The sequence below is a fragment of the Pavona decussata genome, unplaced genomic scaffold, assembly GCF_977016875.1.
Source record: "Pavona decussata unplaced genomic scaffold, jaPavDecu1.1 SCAFFOLD_46, whole genome shotgun sequence".
Classification (NCBI taxonomy): Eukaryota; Metazoa; Cnidaria; class Anthozoa; order Scleractinia; family Agariciidae; genus Pavona; species Pavona decussata.
Genome location: NW_028145468.1, coordinates 1,603,711 through 1,619,461, shown reverse-complemented (window position 1 = coordinate 1,619,461; position 15,751 = coordinate 1,603,711). Strand labels below are relative to the sequence as shown.

At 37.7% G+C, this 15,751-nt stretch overlaps 1 protein-coding gene and 1 long non-coding RNA gene across 3 annotated transcripts in view; both read right to left on the bottom strand.

The window, feature by feature from the left end:
- The window catches only part of LOC146482405 (uncharacterized), a 28,423-nt gene extending 13,238 nt beyond the window's left edge, over window positions 1-15,185 (bottom strand). Inside the window, exons 1-10 of one of the 2 annotated variants that reach the window (XM_085107258.1) lie at window positions 15,026-15,185; window positions 14,445-14,515; window positions 13,274-13,335; window positions 13,120-13,183; window positions 12,389-12,432; window positions 11,735-11,768; window positions 11,278-11,312; window positions 11,144-11,189; window positions 9,460-9,507; window positions 8,612-8,643 (exon numbers count right to left, since the gene is read on the bottom strand). In XM_085107258.1, coding sequence (XP_084963384.1) covers window positions 8,612-8,643; window positions 9,460-9,507; window positions 11,144-11,189; window positions 11,278-11,312; window positions 11,735-11,768; window positions 12,389-12,432; window positions 13,120-13,183; window positions 13,274-13,335; window positions 14,445-14,515; window positions 15,026-15,044 — 455 coding nt within the window. In that variant the 5' untranslated portion in view covers window positions 15,045-15,185. Of the gene's footprint in view, window positions 1-8,611; window positions 8,644-9,459; window positions 9,508-11,143; window positions 11,190-11,277; window positions 11,319-11,734; window positions 11,769-12,388; window positions 12,433-13,119; window positions 13,184-13,273; window positions 13,336-14,444; window positions 14,516-15,025 lie in introns of both variants that reach the window. The other variant, XM_085107257.1, reaches the window with a different exon arrangement.
- LOC146482406 (uncharacterized) lies at window positions 5,470-6,654 on the bottom strand. Its single transcript, XR_014864131.1, has 4 exons — window positions 6,600-6,654; window positions 6,029-6,060; window positions 5,755-5,800; window positions 5,470-5,523 (listed from the first exon to the last, which is right to left on the bottom strand). It is a non-coding gene; the product is annotated as an uncharacterized LOC146482406 (long non-coding RNA).
- Window positions 15,186-15,751: the final 566 nt, after the last annotated feature.

Genomic DNA, 15,751 nt, shown 5'->3' with positions numbered 1-15,751 from the left:
GACTCAGAAATGATATATTTTTTTACTGTGTATACAGTGTATCTGTGTATCTACTTGTGAATTATTTAAGATCAATTTCTCCATAATTATTTTGACTGCAAATCCACGTATCCACTTTTTATTTCAAGTGGCAGCCGAGGGTATTGTGCAGTTATTAAGTCTCAATCGGTACAGTATGTTTCATTTCCTTCCCTTACCTTCTCCTCGCTAGGATCTCCATCGATGTGCTTTTCGCCGGTGCTTCTCTGCTGTCATTTCCAGCCTCCACACTGCTATCTTCTACTAAATTTTGGTCGTCTTTGTCTTTGGAAGCTTCGAATTTTCTTAGAATTTCTTCAGAGATCTCACTTTTGAAAAGAATTCCAGAATACCCTGTAAACTGTTTCCACAAAGCAAGCGAAAAGTCCCACTTTAGATCCTGAGGCAGTTTGTAAAGCTTTTCAAGTATTTTTGGGCTGTAGCAATTGAGTTCTTTGCTGTTTTCTTGAAATTCCTTTACCACAACAAATAGGTATTCGACCGACCTAAGAGATTCTACTTTGGAAAACGAATTAACCGGAATTTCAAAATAAACACGGCCTCTTCCTTCGCGTATGGACTTACAGCCAAGTTTTTCCTTACACTCCTGTATAGCTACAGATAATAATCCTGTAGTAACAGTAGCACAAACGGCGGTAAAAGCATCGAACACTTGCATTTCCGCCATGTTTTAGCCAGTTGTTAAAATTCTGCTTTGTGTAAAGATCACTCAGGTGTCAGACAAAAAAAGAAACCCACAAACACCAACAAGCCGCGTAAGTACCTGATTAAACTTCAGCTACGTGAAGTTGGACTTCAGTAATATTTAGGTGAATGAGCATTGAAAGACAGTTTTCGTCTTTTTTTTTTTTTTTTTTTTTTTTTTTTGCATTAACACACGCTAAATCGACTCTTCCCAGCTTCCTTCTCTGGCAGTCTTTCTTCGAGGATAAATCATGGTACCATATTTGAAGAAACTTAGTGCCGCTGGGCAGTAATCTGGATGGCTCAGAGTCCTTTGGTACTTCCAGATCTTATGAGGTTCCAAGGCCTTCCGAGGAAGCTTTCGAGAAGGATGAGGGGTGTTATTTTGTTGAGGGATACTCTTTATATACTCGTCTCGTTATACACAAAAATCGGTCGATTTCAGAAAATAGAGCCTGGTCGCAGGTCGAAAGCTTTTTTGATTTTTCACCGTCCTTATATCTGAGATGATTTTACAAATGGTTGCCAGGGGCCCGTTTAACTGCACAATCTTGATATAAAATAATGGATATCCATATAGTGTTTGGTATCACGGATGGTGCAATAATTTGGAATAGTAGAATAGTCTACTTTTGCTGTAACCTACAAAACAATGCATTATGCCGAGACTGTGCAATTATGTCATCGGCAACTTGTTTTCCAAGTAGCATTGGTTGTAAGTTGCAATAATTAAAATTTGCCTTATGTAAGAGCATCGTTACCCACGATCAATACAACTTTGAATTCAATTGTGTAATTGAACAGGCTCTGTAAAGTGTCTGACTATTACTCAAATAGAATAGTGTGGATAGGCTGTTGAACAATCAAGCCCTGTTGTTTACTGTGGTGCTTTTAAAATTTAACTGTATAATAACAGGCAAAGGTATGGTCACAAACGATGTGAAATTTTTTGTTACCGGGCTATCTAGAGATACTGTGAGGCGAGGCTTGTTAGCGCTTTTATCTCGTGGTTGTAATCTGTTGTCATAGCAACCATGCTATGTTGTGAACACTTAATGCCACCTCAACACATTCCTGTGGTTATTTCCGGCGGTTTTTCCGTGGTTTCGTTGATGCTGGACAGATATTCGTTGTTCAGTACGAGAGTAACGTCGCTACAACATGGAGTTATGTTTTTAGTAGACGGATTTGTAGGTTGAAGTAATACGATTTAATTCGTGCGGAATATTCCGCTTATCACGGAAAATATGAATTGAATTTGACGCACAATTTTCATGTCAAAAATCGTCCATTTATTTAGCAAACGTCTCACAGTCTCTTGCCCTTTTTATACAAACATAACGTACATGAAAAAATATTCACAAAATACATCGTTTTCAGTTTTGTTCGAGTCAACAATGGTAGAATCTATCTACAGACATTTAAATTGTGAACAAGTCAGTTATTTGAGCGGCGCTTGAACAGACGGCGGAAAAGCTTTCGGAAGAACCCAGGCTTCTTCTTAGTCTTTACGTCGGTGCTCTAAAGGAAAAAAATGGAATTAAACGGGATGTATACAAGGTCGAGAGCGTCAGTGATGCGACCACCAATACCCAATACCCCACACAAATTTTGCCGTATTAACGAGGTGCATGAATGAAAGATGGTAGAAGAAAACAAATTAGTTCACAAAGTTTTGTTTCGAGCCAAAATACAGTGATCGTCATGACAAAGTGGATATGCTGACGGTGTTGACATAAGGAGGCTCTTCTTTACGTATAGCTGATAACAAACAGCGTTACAAATTAAAAACAAAACTATCACTAAAAGGATGAAGGTTTTCAGTTGAATGTCATCTCATGTGAAAGTTTCGGTTTTGCTTCACTACGCACTATGAATGGTTAACAAAATTCGCGCCACTTTCTCAACCAATGAGAAGCAAAACAAACTGACCAATACTTGCTCACACGTCATACGCGTTTTCCCGCGTTTGGCGCCGGTTACTTGAAAGTGCTGGGTATGTGCTTCGAATTCTGATGATTCGCCGATTGGTTCTTTGCACTGTTTGCGTCCATTGTGATTGGACAGAGGAATTAGCTTGGTTTTGGTTTGGCGATACCCAGTTGAAAACAGAAACTTCATTCTTCGGATGTCACTAGAGATCTAAACATTGTGCTAGTCGGGCAGGGATCGCGTTAACACAAAGATGATGTAAGGAGTTTCTTCCCACTACTTGTCTAAATACATGTATGTATATTATAACAACATTACAAACATTAACACTGTAAACATGGTCGGTCGATATGTAAAAACAGAAAAAAACGTGTTGAACCCCTCTAATGGCCTATTTGCTGGTTCAGGAACTAAACACGTTTGTAAAGTAAAATAACGCATGGGAAAGACAGACAGAAGCAATACAGAAAATCTGCAGCACTTGTGAAGGTGGATTCTCTGTATCAAAATCCTATATATACCCCAGAATTAATAAGAATAATTCTTGTTTTATTGGAGTTCAGCTGCACTTCAAAAGTACTTTGCCGAAAAACATAGTACGCTGACGCAATCGATCATGTTCCCGGACGCCATTCCGCGCACACGCAAACTAAGAAAAAAAATGTTTCTTCGCGAATAAAAGCGGATGTCTTACAATGCTAGTAAAGCTATATATTATAAAACAAATAAAAAACTTAACGGTGCTTGCTTCTGTTGTAAAACACGCAAGACAAAGACGAGAACACTCAAAAAGGAAGTAAAAACAATCACCTGTTACTCGTGTCTCACCCTACACTTAATCGTGCTTAAAAAATATTGTCACTTCTTTGGGTGCGTTTTATAACAACAAAGCACAATGAAGCTTTTATTTTTAGTCAATAATTATAACAGTTTTCAATGATCATACTTACTCGGGCCTGATGGACTGCAATTCTCTCACGGACGGCATCAATTTCGCTGTAGACAGAAAATGGCAATATAATTATAATAAACAGCCGCTGTCAAAAAGGAGTTGGATAGCGGCTTCCGCTTTGCGTTTCATGTGGATCCGAATGTCATGGAGGCGGAAGGGAGAAGTTGTTCAAAAATTCGCGCTACAATATAGAACACGAGTAATTTATTTGCCAGTTGTCCCACAGGCTTAACATGCTCTGAGTGGCTCCCTGTGTAATCGAGTGTAAAGTGTTGTTTTAGTTTTTAAACAAGATCTATACTTTATGCTTTTTAAACAGAATAAAATTAATAAACTCTCAAAGGCTGCTTCATGTCAGCGCAGGCTTGAAATGCTGACACTTCATCAGTGGGTACCTTTGAGGAAGTAAACACCATCCCCTCCCCCCAACCTCTCCCCTGAAAGGTCAGAACGCTAAGAGCTATTTTTATCGAATGGTCCCTGGGCGGGACGTGAAGTGTGACTCTGGTTTTGACAGACAAGCCACAATATCAAAAGAGCAGATTCTCCCTACTGTTCTCTACATAATCTTTATGGTACTAATTGGAAGAATGTCTGTAGACATCAAAACATTTATCTTTGGGGATCATTACATCTATTCTCGCTGACTTACGCGTTTGGTCAAGTAGTAGCGTAGTTAGGAGAAATTAGACGGTGATCAGTATTAAGGCGTAGAAGGTTAACTGCTAAATCGAGCAAGATTTGGTCTGTTTATAAACATCGCTGGAACTGGAACGGTAGAATTATCAACATCGAGAGCTTCATTTAAATTATTTATTACCAATACTCACGCTCTATATTTTTCCGCATATAAAATAAACTAGTAATAGTTTTCACTAGTGCTGCCCCCGCTTTTGAAGATCTGTTTAACACCTGTATATGGTTTTTACTGGATATAAATACTGTGCATACGAATGTTAAAAAAAGATACGTTTGAATATTTATTGTAGTTAACATCCATGTAACTGGTTAGCATATTTCTCTGTAAATTTGACATTGAAATCTATTACAGTCATACAGTTTTGTTTTGTGAAACAGCAACGTATTGTATGTATAATTATGTGAACTCGTGGTTTGAAAGGCTGCTAAAGATGCAGAAGATGGCGAAACGTGACTTCGTGGTTGCAAGACCTTGACACGCTGCTAGAAGATGGCAAAACGCCAACTCGTGGTTTAAATGCTGCTAAATGATCGCGAAATGCGAACTCGTGGTTGCAAGACCTTGAAACACTGCTAGAAAGAACTCGAAATGCTGCTTGAGGACGACGAAACCCAAACTCTTGCTCGCAAGACCGTCAAACGCTGCTCGAAGACTTCGTGGTTGCAGAATGACAGCTACCCGACAGCACCTTGCGCGGTTGCTGAAATATTACCCGAGACGACCGTGCGCGCCTAGTTTGATCAAATCGAGATTTTTTTCGCATACTAACAAATTTACTTACAGTGCTTACTTTCTTACATTTTGAAATTCTTTATATGTATGCACGCGGGGAATCCTAGGGTGCCTCCTCGGGTTTTGGCCTCTGGGCCAAAACCCTGCGGGGGCAAAAACCCTTCTTAATAATGGGAAGCATGGCAGACGTAGATGAACGACCCATTAATTTTCCGAGTTGTTTTGAATTTCATTGTGAAAGCGAAGCTAAGTGCAAAGCTCTTCATGTGAAAATGAGTTTCGCTTGTATATGAATGAAAACTAATTTTAGTAACAAAAACCACGGTAAGAACGAAGTATCGCTTCCATAACGAGGTTCAAAGTAACTCAGGAATGAAAAATCGAACGCGATTAATTTGGATACCCTGAGAATAGTTTAAATAATACAGATTTGCTGTCTCAAACTCAACACTTACTTTTCTTTACCGTTGATCCTGATCTTCATCTGAAAAGAAGAAAGGATTAATGGCCGGGCTACAGTAATTAAAGTTCGGAGGTTCTCCATGGTTTAAAAACATAGCCGCCATCTTGCTCACTTACACGAACAAATGGAGAACAAACTTCTTGTTGAAGGTCTCCGGCCGTTGACAGGAGTTTGACAAAGCTTACTTATGATAGAAAACGATCTTTAGAAGACCCTGCACAATCAACGAGACAAAAAATTATAAATCTTTACCTCAAGCCGCCATATCGCGAATTCGCGGTCGATCGCAGCATTTTGGCTGAAATTTAAGAAAAAAATTTGTTAAAAATTCGCAATACCTAAATGCCATTGAAAAATAATGTTGACTACTATTTCATATAACAAATTTTAGACTGTGATTTTTGTTGTATTTATAGATAATAATAAATAATAAATCTGCCGCGGAAATATTAGTTTTCAAAGCACTTCTGCAACTTTTCAGGAAGTGCTCAATTAAAATGACGAGCTAACATTAACGTCCCATTACCTTTTAACTTCGGCCTTCTTTTTTTCCAATTCCTGTAAGGAATCAAAGCAATTTGAGTTTGAATAAGAATCTAGTTTCATATGGAACTTTTGCCACCAATGTGGTAAGAACCCAAGGGGAATGGGGGTGGGGGATTGGCCCAAAACGTTCACCACCCCTGGTCCAAGCACTTTGAGTCATCCTTGGATGACATCACCTCCATCCGAGTCCAATTGGTTGAAACTGATCTCGTGGCGTGATAATGTTCAATTTTGCCAGCAAGCCCTTGTTGGTGTAGTGGATATAGATAAGAGACTAGGAGCAAATTACCCGGGTTCCAGACGCTTACACTACTTGAATTTTTAACTGATTTTTCTGTCAGGTTTGAAACTAATTTTCTGTTGAGTATACATCATAAGCTGCCCAACCATGTTTTGGAGTATTGATTTTAGAACCAACAACTTCTTCTTTTCGATTCCCGCCATCTTTACTATGGACAAAATACCACCCCCTCCTCCCTCGCCGCAACCACCAACCACTCTCATAACACGACCTCTGTCGTCATATTACATGTTTCACTTTTAAAACTAACCACAATTCTTCGTTCAAAGTCGTTGATGGACTTGTACATGGCCAGCCGTTTTTCCTAACAAAAAATAGGAACAAGATATTGAGTATTTCATTATAATAGCGTGTGAAATCCTTTTATGAACGACTTGTAGTAACTTACATCAACGGATTACAACAAACCTGGATTTCCTCTTTAATCCTGTCTATAGCCGCTTGCTTAGCTTTATTCTGCAAAACAAAATGGAAATCCCTGATATTGACAAAATTTTCCGTTTTCGTTTGCGCACCAAAGCTAACATAGTTTATATTTGTTAGCATTACTTTAAGCTAAATTAAAAGCATAGACAAGCGACCAAGATTAAGAATGTCCGCTGAAAATACACTTATTTCATTCAAGGTTTGTTAAACAAGAAAGTTGATTGCCCGACGATGATTGCCAAAGGATTTTTGTAAACCGGGATTTTTGAAAGTAAGCAGATGTCATGTTGTGGGGGTACATTCCAGCTACAACTCTCATTACTTCACATAAAAAGACAAGCCGAATAGATTCCTCATGGTTGGAAGTTACCAAGATGTATTATATACTGCCAAGCATCTGTGTGAAATGAGAACTAAATCGTGCACATTAAAACATATCTTTTACTTACCGCTTCAAGCGCCGAATTTAATTCTTTGCAGGCACATTCCAGCTTTCTAGAAATAAGGTAAAATGATGGTAATGTTAACTTCAAGTACTTTCTGTCGTCGGAGTGTAGCAAGGTATAGTCGCATCTTGAGCATTAGTGGTCCATACGCCCAGAGCATGAAACAATTTGGAGAATTGCTACTCCCCCCTCCCCCCGATGGGATGATAGTTCATCGTGGGGCGTATAACCCCAGTAGTATGTTGCCGGTAATTATATTTTTAATTATACACCTGGGTGAAGAGAGACAATTTGAAGCAAAGTTTCTTGTCTAAGAAAACAACATAATAATGAAGAGAGCAACCTACAATCCCGGCTAAAAACCATAAACCGGTTTCGACGGAGCTCATCCCCCTTCCCCTTTTCAATGTTGCTTCCTCCACAAAACACGTTCCATTCTAACCACGGTTACGAGAGGGGTGTCTCAAAACTATCTGACCCAGATTATAGCCTGGAACCACCGACCCTCCGATCTGGTGACAAAAGGTCCCGCATTGAAAATCCGACGCGCTAACCACTTCATTAGCGCTTTGTATTCGTTTGTATATTGAGATGGACAAAATCAGTTACAGTGTACGTTACAAGCAAAAACCAGTGATCTACAATCACAATCGTCCAATCATTTCTCGAATACTCACTTCTTTCTTTCCTCCTTCTGTTCATTAAACTTGAAGATTAAAAAAGACACAACATTAAGTTATTTTAGTCGGCCCACAAAAGGCCATTTCCGAGTTTATTTGAGCCTCATTATGAAAGTGAGGCTTCGTGCATCGCTTTTGTTATGAAATGGAGTTTTCATTCATATGCAAACAAAGGTAATTTTCATATGAAAAGTTTGCGTTTAGCGTCGCTTTCATAATGAGGCTCAAAAACAACTATGGAAATGACCTAATCTTTAGGTTGTTTTTGCTTGAGCAAGTGTTTTATAAGCTCGAACAAAAATTCAACTGCAACGTAAGACAAATGACGGGTGCCATTTTCGTAATACAAGGAGAAAAAAGATAGAAAAGACAATCACAAAATTAAGGCGCAGTTTCCTCTACTTTTAAAAGTCTTCCTTAAGTAACGTCAATTTTTTTTTGATAAGACGTCTTCCTTCCGTTTTGCAGCTTTGCTATTTAATTCATTTAAAATAACTCTTCCTACTAAAAGTTGTATATCTTTTTAAAGAGGACAATGTGTTACCTTCTGTGCCTTCATCTTCACAGCGTTCAACTCCTCTTGAACAGTTATAAGTTCACTGTGATTGAAACAAGGATAAAATTGAGTCAAATTCCAAGTTTTGGAACAAAGATTATATCAAAATTTGTACTCTGGGTCTACGAGAAAGTTAAGGGAGTAAAACATGTACCTTTTGTATTCCTCGACGATTGCGTTCGTCATCTGTAAAAAGCGTAAAAAAAAAAGATACTTATGAACTCATGAATGAATTTAGGTAGGATGGAAAAATTGGCTGAAAGACTGACCGATTGATTAGCTAACTAACTGCGGGACTAACAAACAAACAGACAGACAGACTGGGTGGCTAACTGTGGACTGGCCATTCACCATTCACAATTCGAAGAAAGTACATGTAACCGGTGCCAAGCGCGGGAAATCGCGGGCGAACAAGGATAACCCGCGGCACCGAAAAAGATGGCGAATGGTACATTTACCCATAATTCTAAGCGTTCCTATAGACCTATTGTCTGTGTTAGGTTTGCAAGGTGTTGTGGTAAAACGTCGGCTGCCATGTTTTCCGTACGAAGGAGGTTTTGGTTTTGCTTCTTCTATATTGGTTGGAAAAATGGCCCAATTTTTGTAAAGCAATCAGAGTGCGCAGAGAGTGAGTTCGTTATATTAAAATTCTAGCTTGGCTACAAGGCTTTTTGTTGTTTTATTCCCCTAAACCTCCTAGCCATGTACGAAATTGGCCAATTCGGAAACGAAAACAAACGCGTTATTACTTCAAAACACTTAATTGAAAACCGTTCTGTTTCCCAATGTATGACATTTCAATACTCGGTTCCAAAACATTGCAACATCGCATCATTAAAACAAAGATCCCACTGAAATCAGTCATCTAGGTTTGTGGCTCACTTTAAGAAAATGGTTGGCGCCATCAAATTATATAATTGAGCACAGCTCAGTCCCCAAAATAAATAATTAAATAAATAAATAAATAAATAAATAAATAAATAAATAAGCTGAACAAAAAACCTTGATATCGAGTTTCATCGCATCAGTGGAGTCCGCTAGTTGTTCCGTCTGTTTGAAGAATAAATAAAAGCATTCATTAGGATTGATAATTATTAAAGCTAGTGCCTTGAGTATGTATTTGAGCACATCGGAGTGATAGCAGTTGTTAAGTTAAATTGGCCACTGTAAAGACATTCGAGAGCTGTCGAGATATTCGAGATATGAGCTCTCAAATCACTTTACTGTGGCCAAATTACCTCACTCGACAACTCAGCTGATAAAGCTAAATATTCCTTTCCAGTCCCTCACCGACGCAGCAGTACAGTTTCTTTAGAAACTCGCTCCCGTAATAATACAGCGATGAATCCTTGAGAACAAACCTTGAAAATTGCTTTCTTTTTTACCTGAGCCTTACGCAACTTATTACGCGAACCTAAAACAAGTGAGCCCTTTTATTTTTCAAGAGAAAATGAACGCAGAAGACGAATAATCTTCCAAAAAGGGGCTAAGTATCACTTCTATCATGAAAGTCACATCATAGCTTTCACGGGTTTTATTCGCGCTGCAAACTACTTTACTTCAGACTTGAATTCCGGAGGACCGGTCGGGTTCAATTCCCGCTCTGGCCACTTGCTGGAGTTGGAGTTATTTCTCGGTAGTCCCGAGTACAACTCCTCAGCCACGCTTGTATAGTTGGATTTATCAAAAACTGGATCATTGTATAATGCAATTCCAGGGATTTGATTGGTTCAGCAGCCATGGTATATGAGCCATTATACCATGCCCGAGTGAAAACGATTATTAAATTGTCTTCTGGTTGTTCTTGCAAAGCGAAATCAGCAAGATCTAGCATCATTTCTTGATTGTTTTTAATCTACGCGCCTCGTTGGCTATCTATCATCTCATATCCAACGCGCGTTCGTGGAATAATTGTTAAGTAACCATGTTATGTTCGATTGAAATATTTTCTCATGAAGTTTGTTGTAAAATTCACGCCAGTTGTTAATTTTGGATTGAAGTTATCAGAATTAATATTTTAGTCCCCCCTCCCCCCCCCCCCAAAAAAAATCTAGTTACTGCCATGACTACTGTAGACAAAAATCCTCGAAATCATCAAATTGTAAATTTTCTGCTACCCAGATTTGAATCAGAAAACTGATTCATCACCAGATTCATAAAGTATGTTGTGTTTTAATCAAATGGACAAGAATAAAGAAAATTATGTATGTTTGATTTTAAATAAATCACTAAAACATCTCAATAACTGAATATATATGTGGTATAGTGAATGGATCGTAGAATAAATATTTATTACTTTGATAAAGTGACTTGCGAATACTGTCAATGTGTGCCTTGAAGTCATCGTTTGAGGCAGCCAAAGTTTTACCGAACTTTTGATCCTGAGAATGAGTAAGTTTTTTTATATTTTAGATCGTTAGCATTAAACGTCTCGTAACTTTTTTTTGATACGCTTCATCAAAACACTCAGAAACGAGTGATAGATTTTATTATAGCTTCGTAAAACCGATTTTGCTAAAATATCAACCATAACAAACCTCACTTCAACAGCAATAACTTGTGTAAATTTCACATAGATCTGTGTTCGGAGAAGACTACCAAATAGCCGATTGAAAAAGCGAGATATGGCGCTGCATCGAGACACATCGAGAAAACGCGATGACTATAATTACAAGGTTGGACTTACTTCAGCTTCCACCTCCTCAAGCTCCTTTTCTAGCTCTTGAATTTTCCTAAAAATAAACGAAATCATGGTCAACTCGCTGCAAGGAAAAATTTCTTCCTTTAAACTTATCATTCGATCTTACTGGTATCAATTACCTTTCCTCCTCTGCGTTCAGTGCATTGACTGTTGCCTGCGACTAAAAAAAATAAATCATAGATGTATTTTCGGTCATTGACCAGGTATAGTATTTGGCCCACCAATTACTAGTTCGGATGCTCTACAACTGAACTACAGGAGACTCGTGTGAGCTAAGGCCATTAAACTAGGTTCATGGGACAAACCCTGCATACTGCTTGGATTTGAACGCCGATGAGTGGCATATGAAAAAAAATGTGATGTTATGTTTAATATAGCCTGGTAATTAGATGATAGATGTTTAAAATACTTAGACATAAAATACTTGCTTGTGTAAAGCAATACCCAAGAAGGACTTCAAAAAATATTCAGATTGTACAGACAATAAAATGGTCTTGGAACAGGAACTTGAAGATTATGAAGTTTTGCTCAAGAAAGTAAGACTAAAGAAAAACCAAAAGACTTAACAAGTTTCACCTCCTCCCTTGCAGCTTTTCTCTCTTCAATTTCACTGAAAACAAATCCAAACGAATCTTTAGTCAAATAAGTTTTTTTTCCAACACACAACTTTGGTAAATAAATGTTAAGAAAATGTCAAATGTGGACCCTATTTACATCTCATTATCAGAGACATTTTAACTGTTCAAGCGTTCGTTCTCAGTCTCCAGTCGTCATTTTATTCTATTAAATAGAATGAAATGAAACGACTGGGGACTGAGAACGAATTAAAGGTAAGATGAGATTTATGTTTTACTATTGATTAAGAAAAAAAAAACTTAAGTTGGCAAGGCGTCTTTGTATCACAACCAAAATTACCCGGAGGGAGCTTACTAAATCTCTGAAATTTGATACCGTCAATTCGAACTAAAGTTTGCGTTACGTAATTAACTGATCATTGATTTGTTAAAAGGCAAAATCCATCACATTAACAATAGATAAGGATGTTAGTTTTTAAAGAGACTGTGGTGCTGCATGCAGCTTTCCTTTCTTCAATTTCACAGAAAACAAATCCAAACGAGTCTTTAGTAAAATAAGTTGTTTTCTTTTCCAATTCACAACTTTGGCGAATAAATGTTAAGAAAATGTCAAATGTGGACTCTTATTTACGTATCATTTTCAGACACATTTTACCTGTTCAAGACCTCGTTTTCAGTCTCCAGTCGTGCCATTGAATTCTATAAAAAGTAAAGATGAGATTTCTGTTTCGCATTGAGAGCAAAGAACTAAAGTTTGCAAGGCGCCCATGTATCCCAACTACGATTACCCGGAGGGGAGAGACTTGCTAAATCCAGAAAATTTGATCCCGCCAACTTAGTCTAAAATTTGCATTATGCAATTAACTGATCACTGTTTTGTTAAAAGGCAAATTCCATCACAAAGAAAAATAGATAGGGAAGTTAGTTTCTAAACAAAATGTGGCGCTGCATGGAAGGGAGTGGAAGCGAGATACGTCATTGGCGGAATTTTCCGCTAATAGCGTATCTATACACACCACTTACAATCCACAATGACGAAGGCCTAATGTTCGAAACGTAAGCTCTTGTATCTCTTTACGTTGAAAATAAAAAAAATACCGCCCCACATGAAGGAGCCTTGCTAAACCAGGCTTTGAAAATTTGATCCCGCGAACTCCTCGCCAGACAAATTAAAGGCCACAAAAGAAAACAGTTTATAGCCAAGGAATCACTCTTTATCATTCATAAACTCCGAATTGTGATATTTTTCGCTTGAAATATGAAATAATGTCTGGCCTATCCAAAAAATCTAACACTTTGTTGATGTGCGCCAAAATTATTAACCCTGACTGTATAAAGTGATTAAAACGATCGCGAATATTGCCTTAAATGAATTCTGTTCCATACCTCAAGCTTGACCATCTCCACTTGATGGTTCCTCTCTAACTCATCGAGTTCGTTCTTCATTTTACTGTTTATGTAAACAAAACAACAGAAAATTGGAGATGCATGGAACATGACTGATCCTCTTCGTCAAGTGAATTATAACGATTGTACTTACGTTCCCAGACCCTTAATGTTTTGAATAGCCTTTTCCTTATCTTTTATGGCGTTTCTCAGCACCTGCAGAGAAAAAAAAATAAAAGATGTTCCTTTCGTTTAATAGAAGTAGTAAGGTGTTTGTATTTACTCGCACACTTAAGGACGGTACCTCCTAATACAGAAGTATTTTCGCGCAGTTTACGACTTTATGAAGTTCAAGGTATATGTACATGTACTTGCACGAGGCCGAGAAAAATTAAGGGTTAATTTTCACGCGTATTCTCAAAGTTCTCACAAATTGTCTAAGTCGCGCATCCGGACGAGGGAAATTGCTATTACATTTAAAATGCCTAAAAAATTCATTTTTTTGTATTTTTGGCTCAAACAATTCGGCTTAAAAAGTCAAACTCAAATGAACCTGAAAGAACTCGTTGTTGTCGGGGTTAAAAGAAGAAACCAACCATGAATGAAGAAATGCCGTGGACAGCCAATCAGGAGCGAATATTTTTGCTGCTTGACCAATCAGGAGTAAGCAATTTTGCCTTCGGTAAAAGGAAAATTAAGAACAAATGCCCTTTATCCCAGCCAATCAGCTCCCAGTTGGCTTGATAGCTCAGTTGGTAAAGCACTGCACTGGCAATGGCATCAAATCCGCTTCAAACCTGAATTTTTTCCAGGCTTTCTTTTAGAAGCATACATAACTGCGTCGGTCTCTCATTTATGAAAAACGTAATTGTAACTGTCGATTTAACGTGATGTTTTACTGATGGTTTGATAAGTTATAGTATGTAAACTAAAAGTTAACTAGACTTCTGTAGGAAGTCTTAATTTTATAATAATTAAATGAATTACATCTTTTCAATATACTCTGAACCTTGTTAATTGTATTGGGCCATCCGCTCGATTAGTTTTACAGCTAGTTGCATTGTCCAAACTTCTTGCCAATTTGTTTAGTTCAGGTTTTCTTTAATTTACATTTATCCTTTAGTAGAGATAATTGTGTAATTTATTACATCTGTTGTATATAGTTTAATTTATTAATGTCTAGGCAAAAAGGTAAATAAGGTTAATTGAATTGGATTAAATTGAATTCAGCTGCCATTTTCAATATAACTGATAATAACTGAAGGCATATCAAATCAAACATTTCCCTCAAAAAACTGAAAATATAAGCTTAATTGTATTCTTACCATGTTCCGTATCTCTATTTCCTGTATTTGCCTCAGGAGATTATTTCGACCTCCGTTGGTTGACTTCCGACCTAAGACAAACGATTTGATTAGAAACCATGACATTCTGTAGATGTCTGCCGTTTCAAAAGGACCGATTATGATTAAAATGTTTTTAAAAGCAAGAAGCATTTTATTATCGGCAAAGTTTTCCATCAAATGAAGTTATGTGGGAAAAAAACCCGAACTATCGGCATGACGTGGCTGTTGCTATGGCGTGTGTTATCTGGCACGCGTTGCTAGGAGCTTGTGCGGCACGGAAGATGATTTGTTTACAGCCGTTTAGCTTTGTTTCGTTTTGTTTTTTTTGTTTTAACGAGAAAGACAATTGAATGAATGCAATTTATTTGTCTTTTTTGTCCCTATGCGATACTGTTATTTGACTTCTATCCCTTCTCTTGAAATGTTGTTTGTGAAAAGTTGAAATGTTCCAGTTTATGAAATGCGCTCGGTCAAAAAAAAAAAAAAAAAAAGAACTTTACCCTTGAACTGGAAAAAACCCTCGTCGCACAGTTTTATACGATGTTAATTTGTAAATTTACCTTTCTTGTCGGACTCCATTTTGAAATTGATCTCTTCGCTCTTCTGTTTTCCGTACAATAAATAACTCAGCAAAAACACACGCCGTCAGCAAAACAAGCAAACTGCGAATAAAATTTCCTTTGTGACGTAAGACAAATTAGACGTCAATTGGAATCTTGCGCGTGCAGAGCATCTCATTAGTGTAAACTTTAGGCATGAAACATCTTTTAATTGAGATAATTAACAAGAACGAAGGAAGAAAGGGTAACCGCTATTTGTTCAGTAAATCGTTTGCTACCTGCAGTGTTTTGTTTGTTCTCAAAGTAAAGCGAAGGGAACACGCGAGCGCGCACTTCATTATTCTCCGCCATCAGACCGGTGCGTCGCGTTTCCTCGCGCATCTCATCGCGGCAGTAGGTTTTTCTATAAATGCTTTAATAGGGATACTCCTAAAACAGTGTATACTATACTAGGAGATAAAAATAAATAAATAGATAAACAAATAATAAATATGTAAATAATAATTGTTTGCAAAAGAGAAAACTATTCACATATCAAATCTTAAAATAGGTATAAAATGTCCAAAACGTAGCAGTGAAACCACTCGCCTGCGGCTCGTGGTTCCACTTGAGTTTTTGAACATTTTTTGAAATCATTTTATGGTCTATAAGAGTATAGACCATAGAAAACTGCCGTCGATTTGTTAATTAGAGCGGTTTTCAATTGAGTGCCGAAAGTAATTTCGC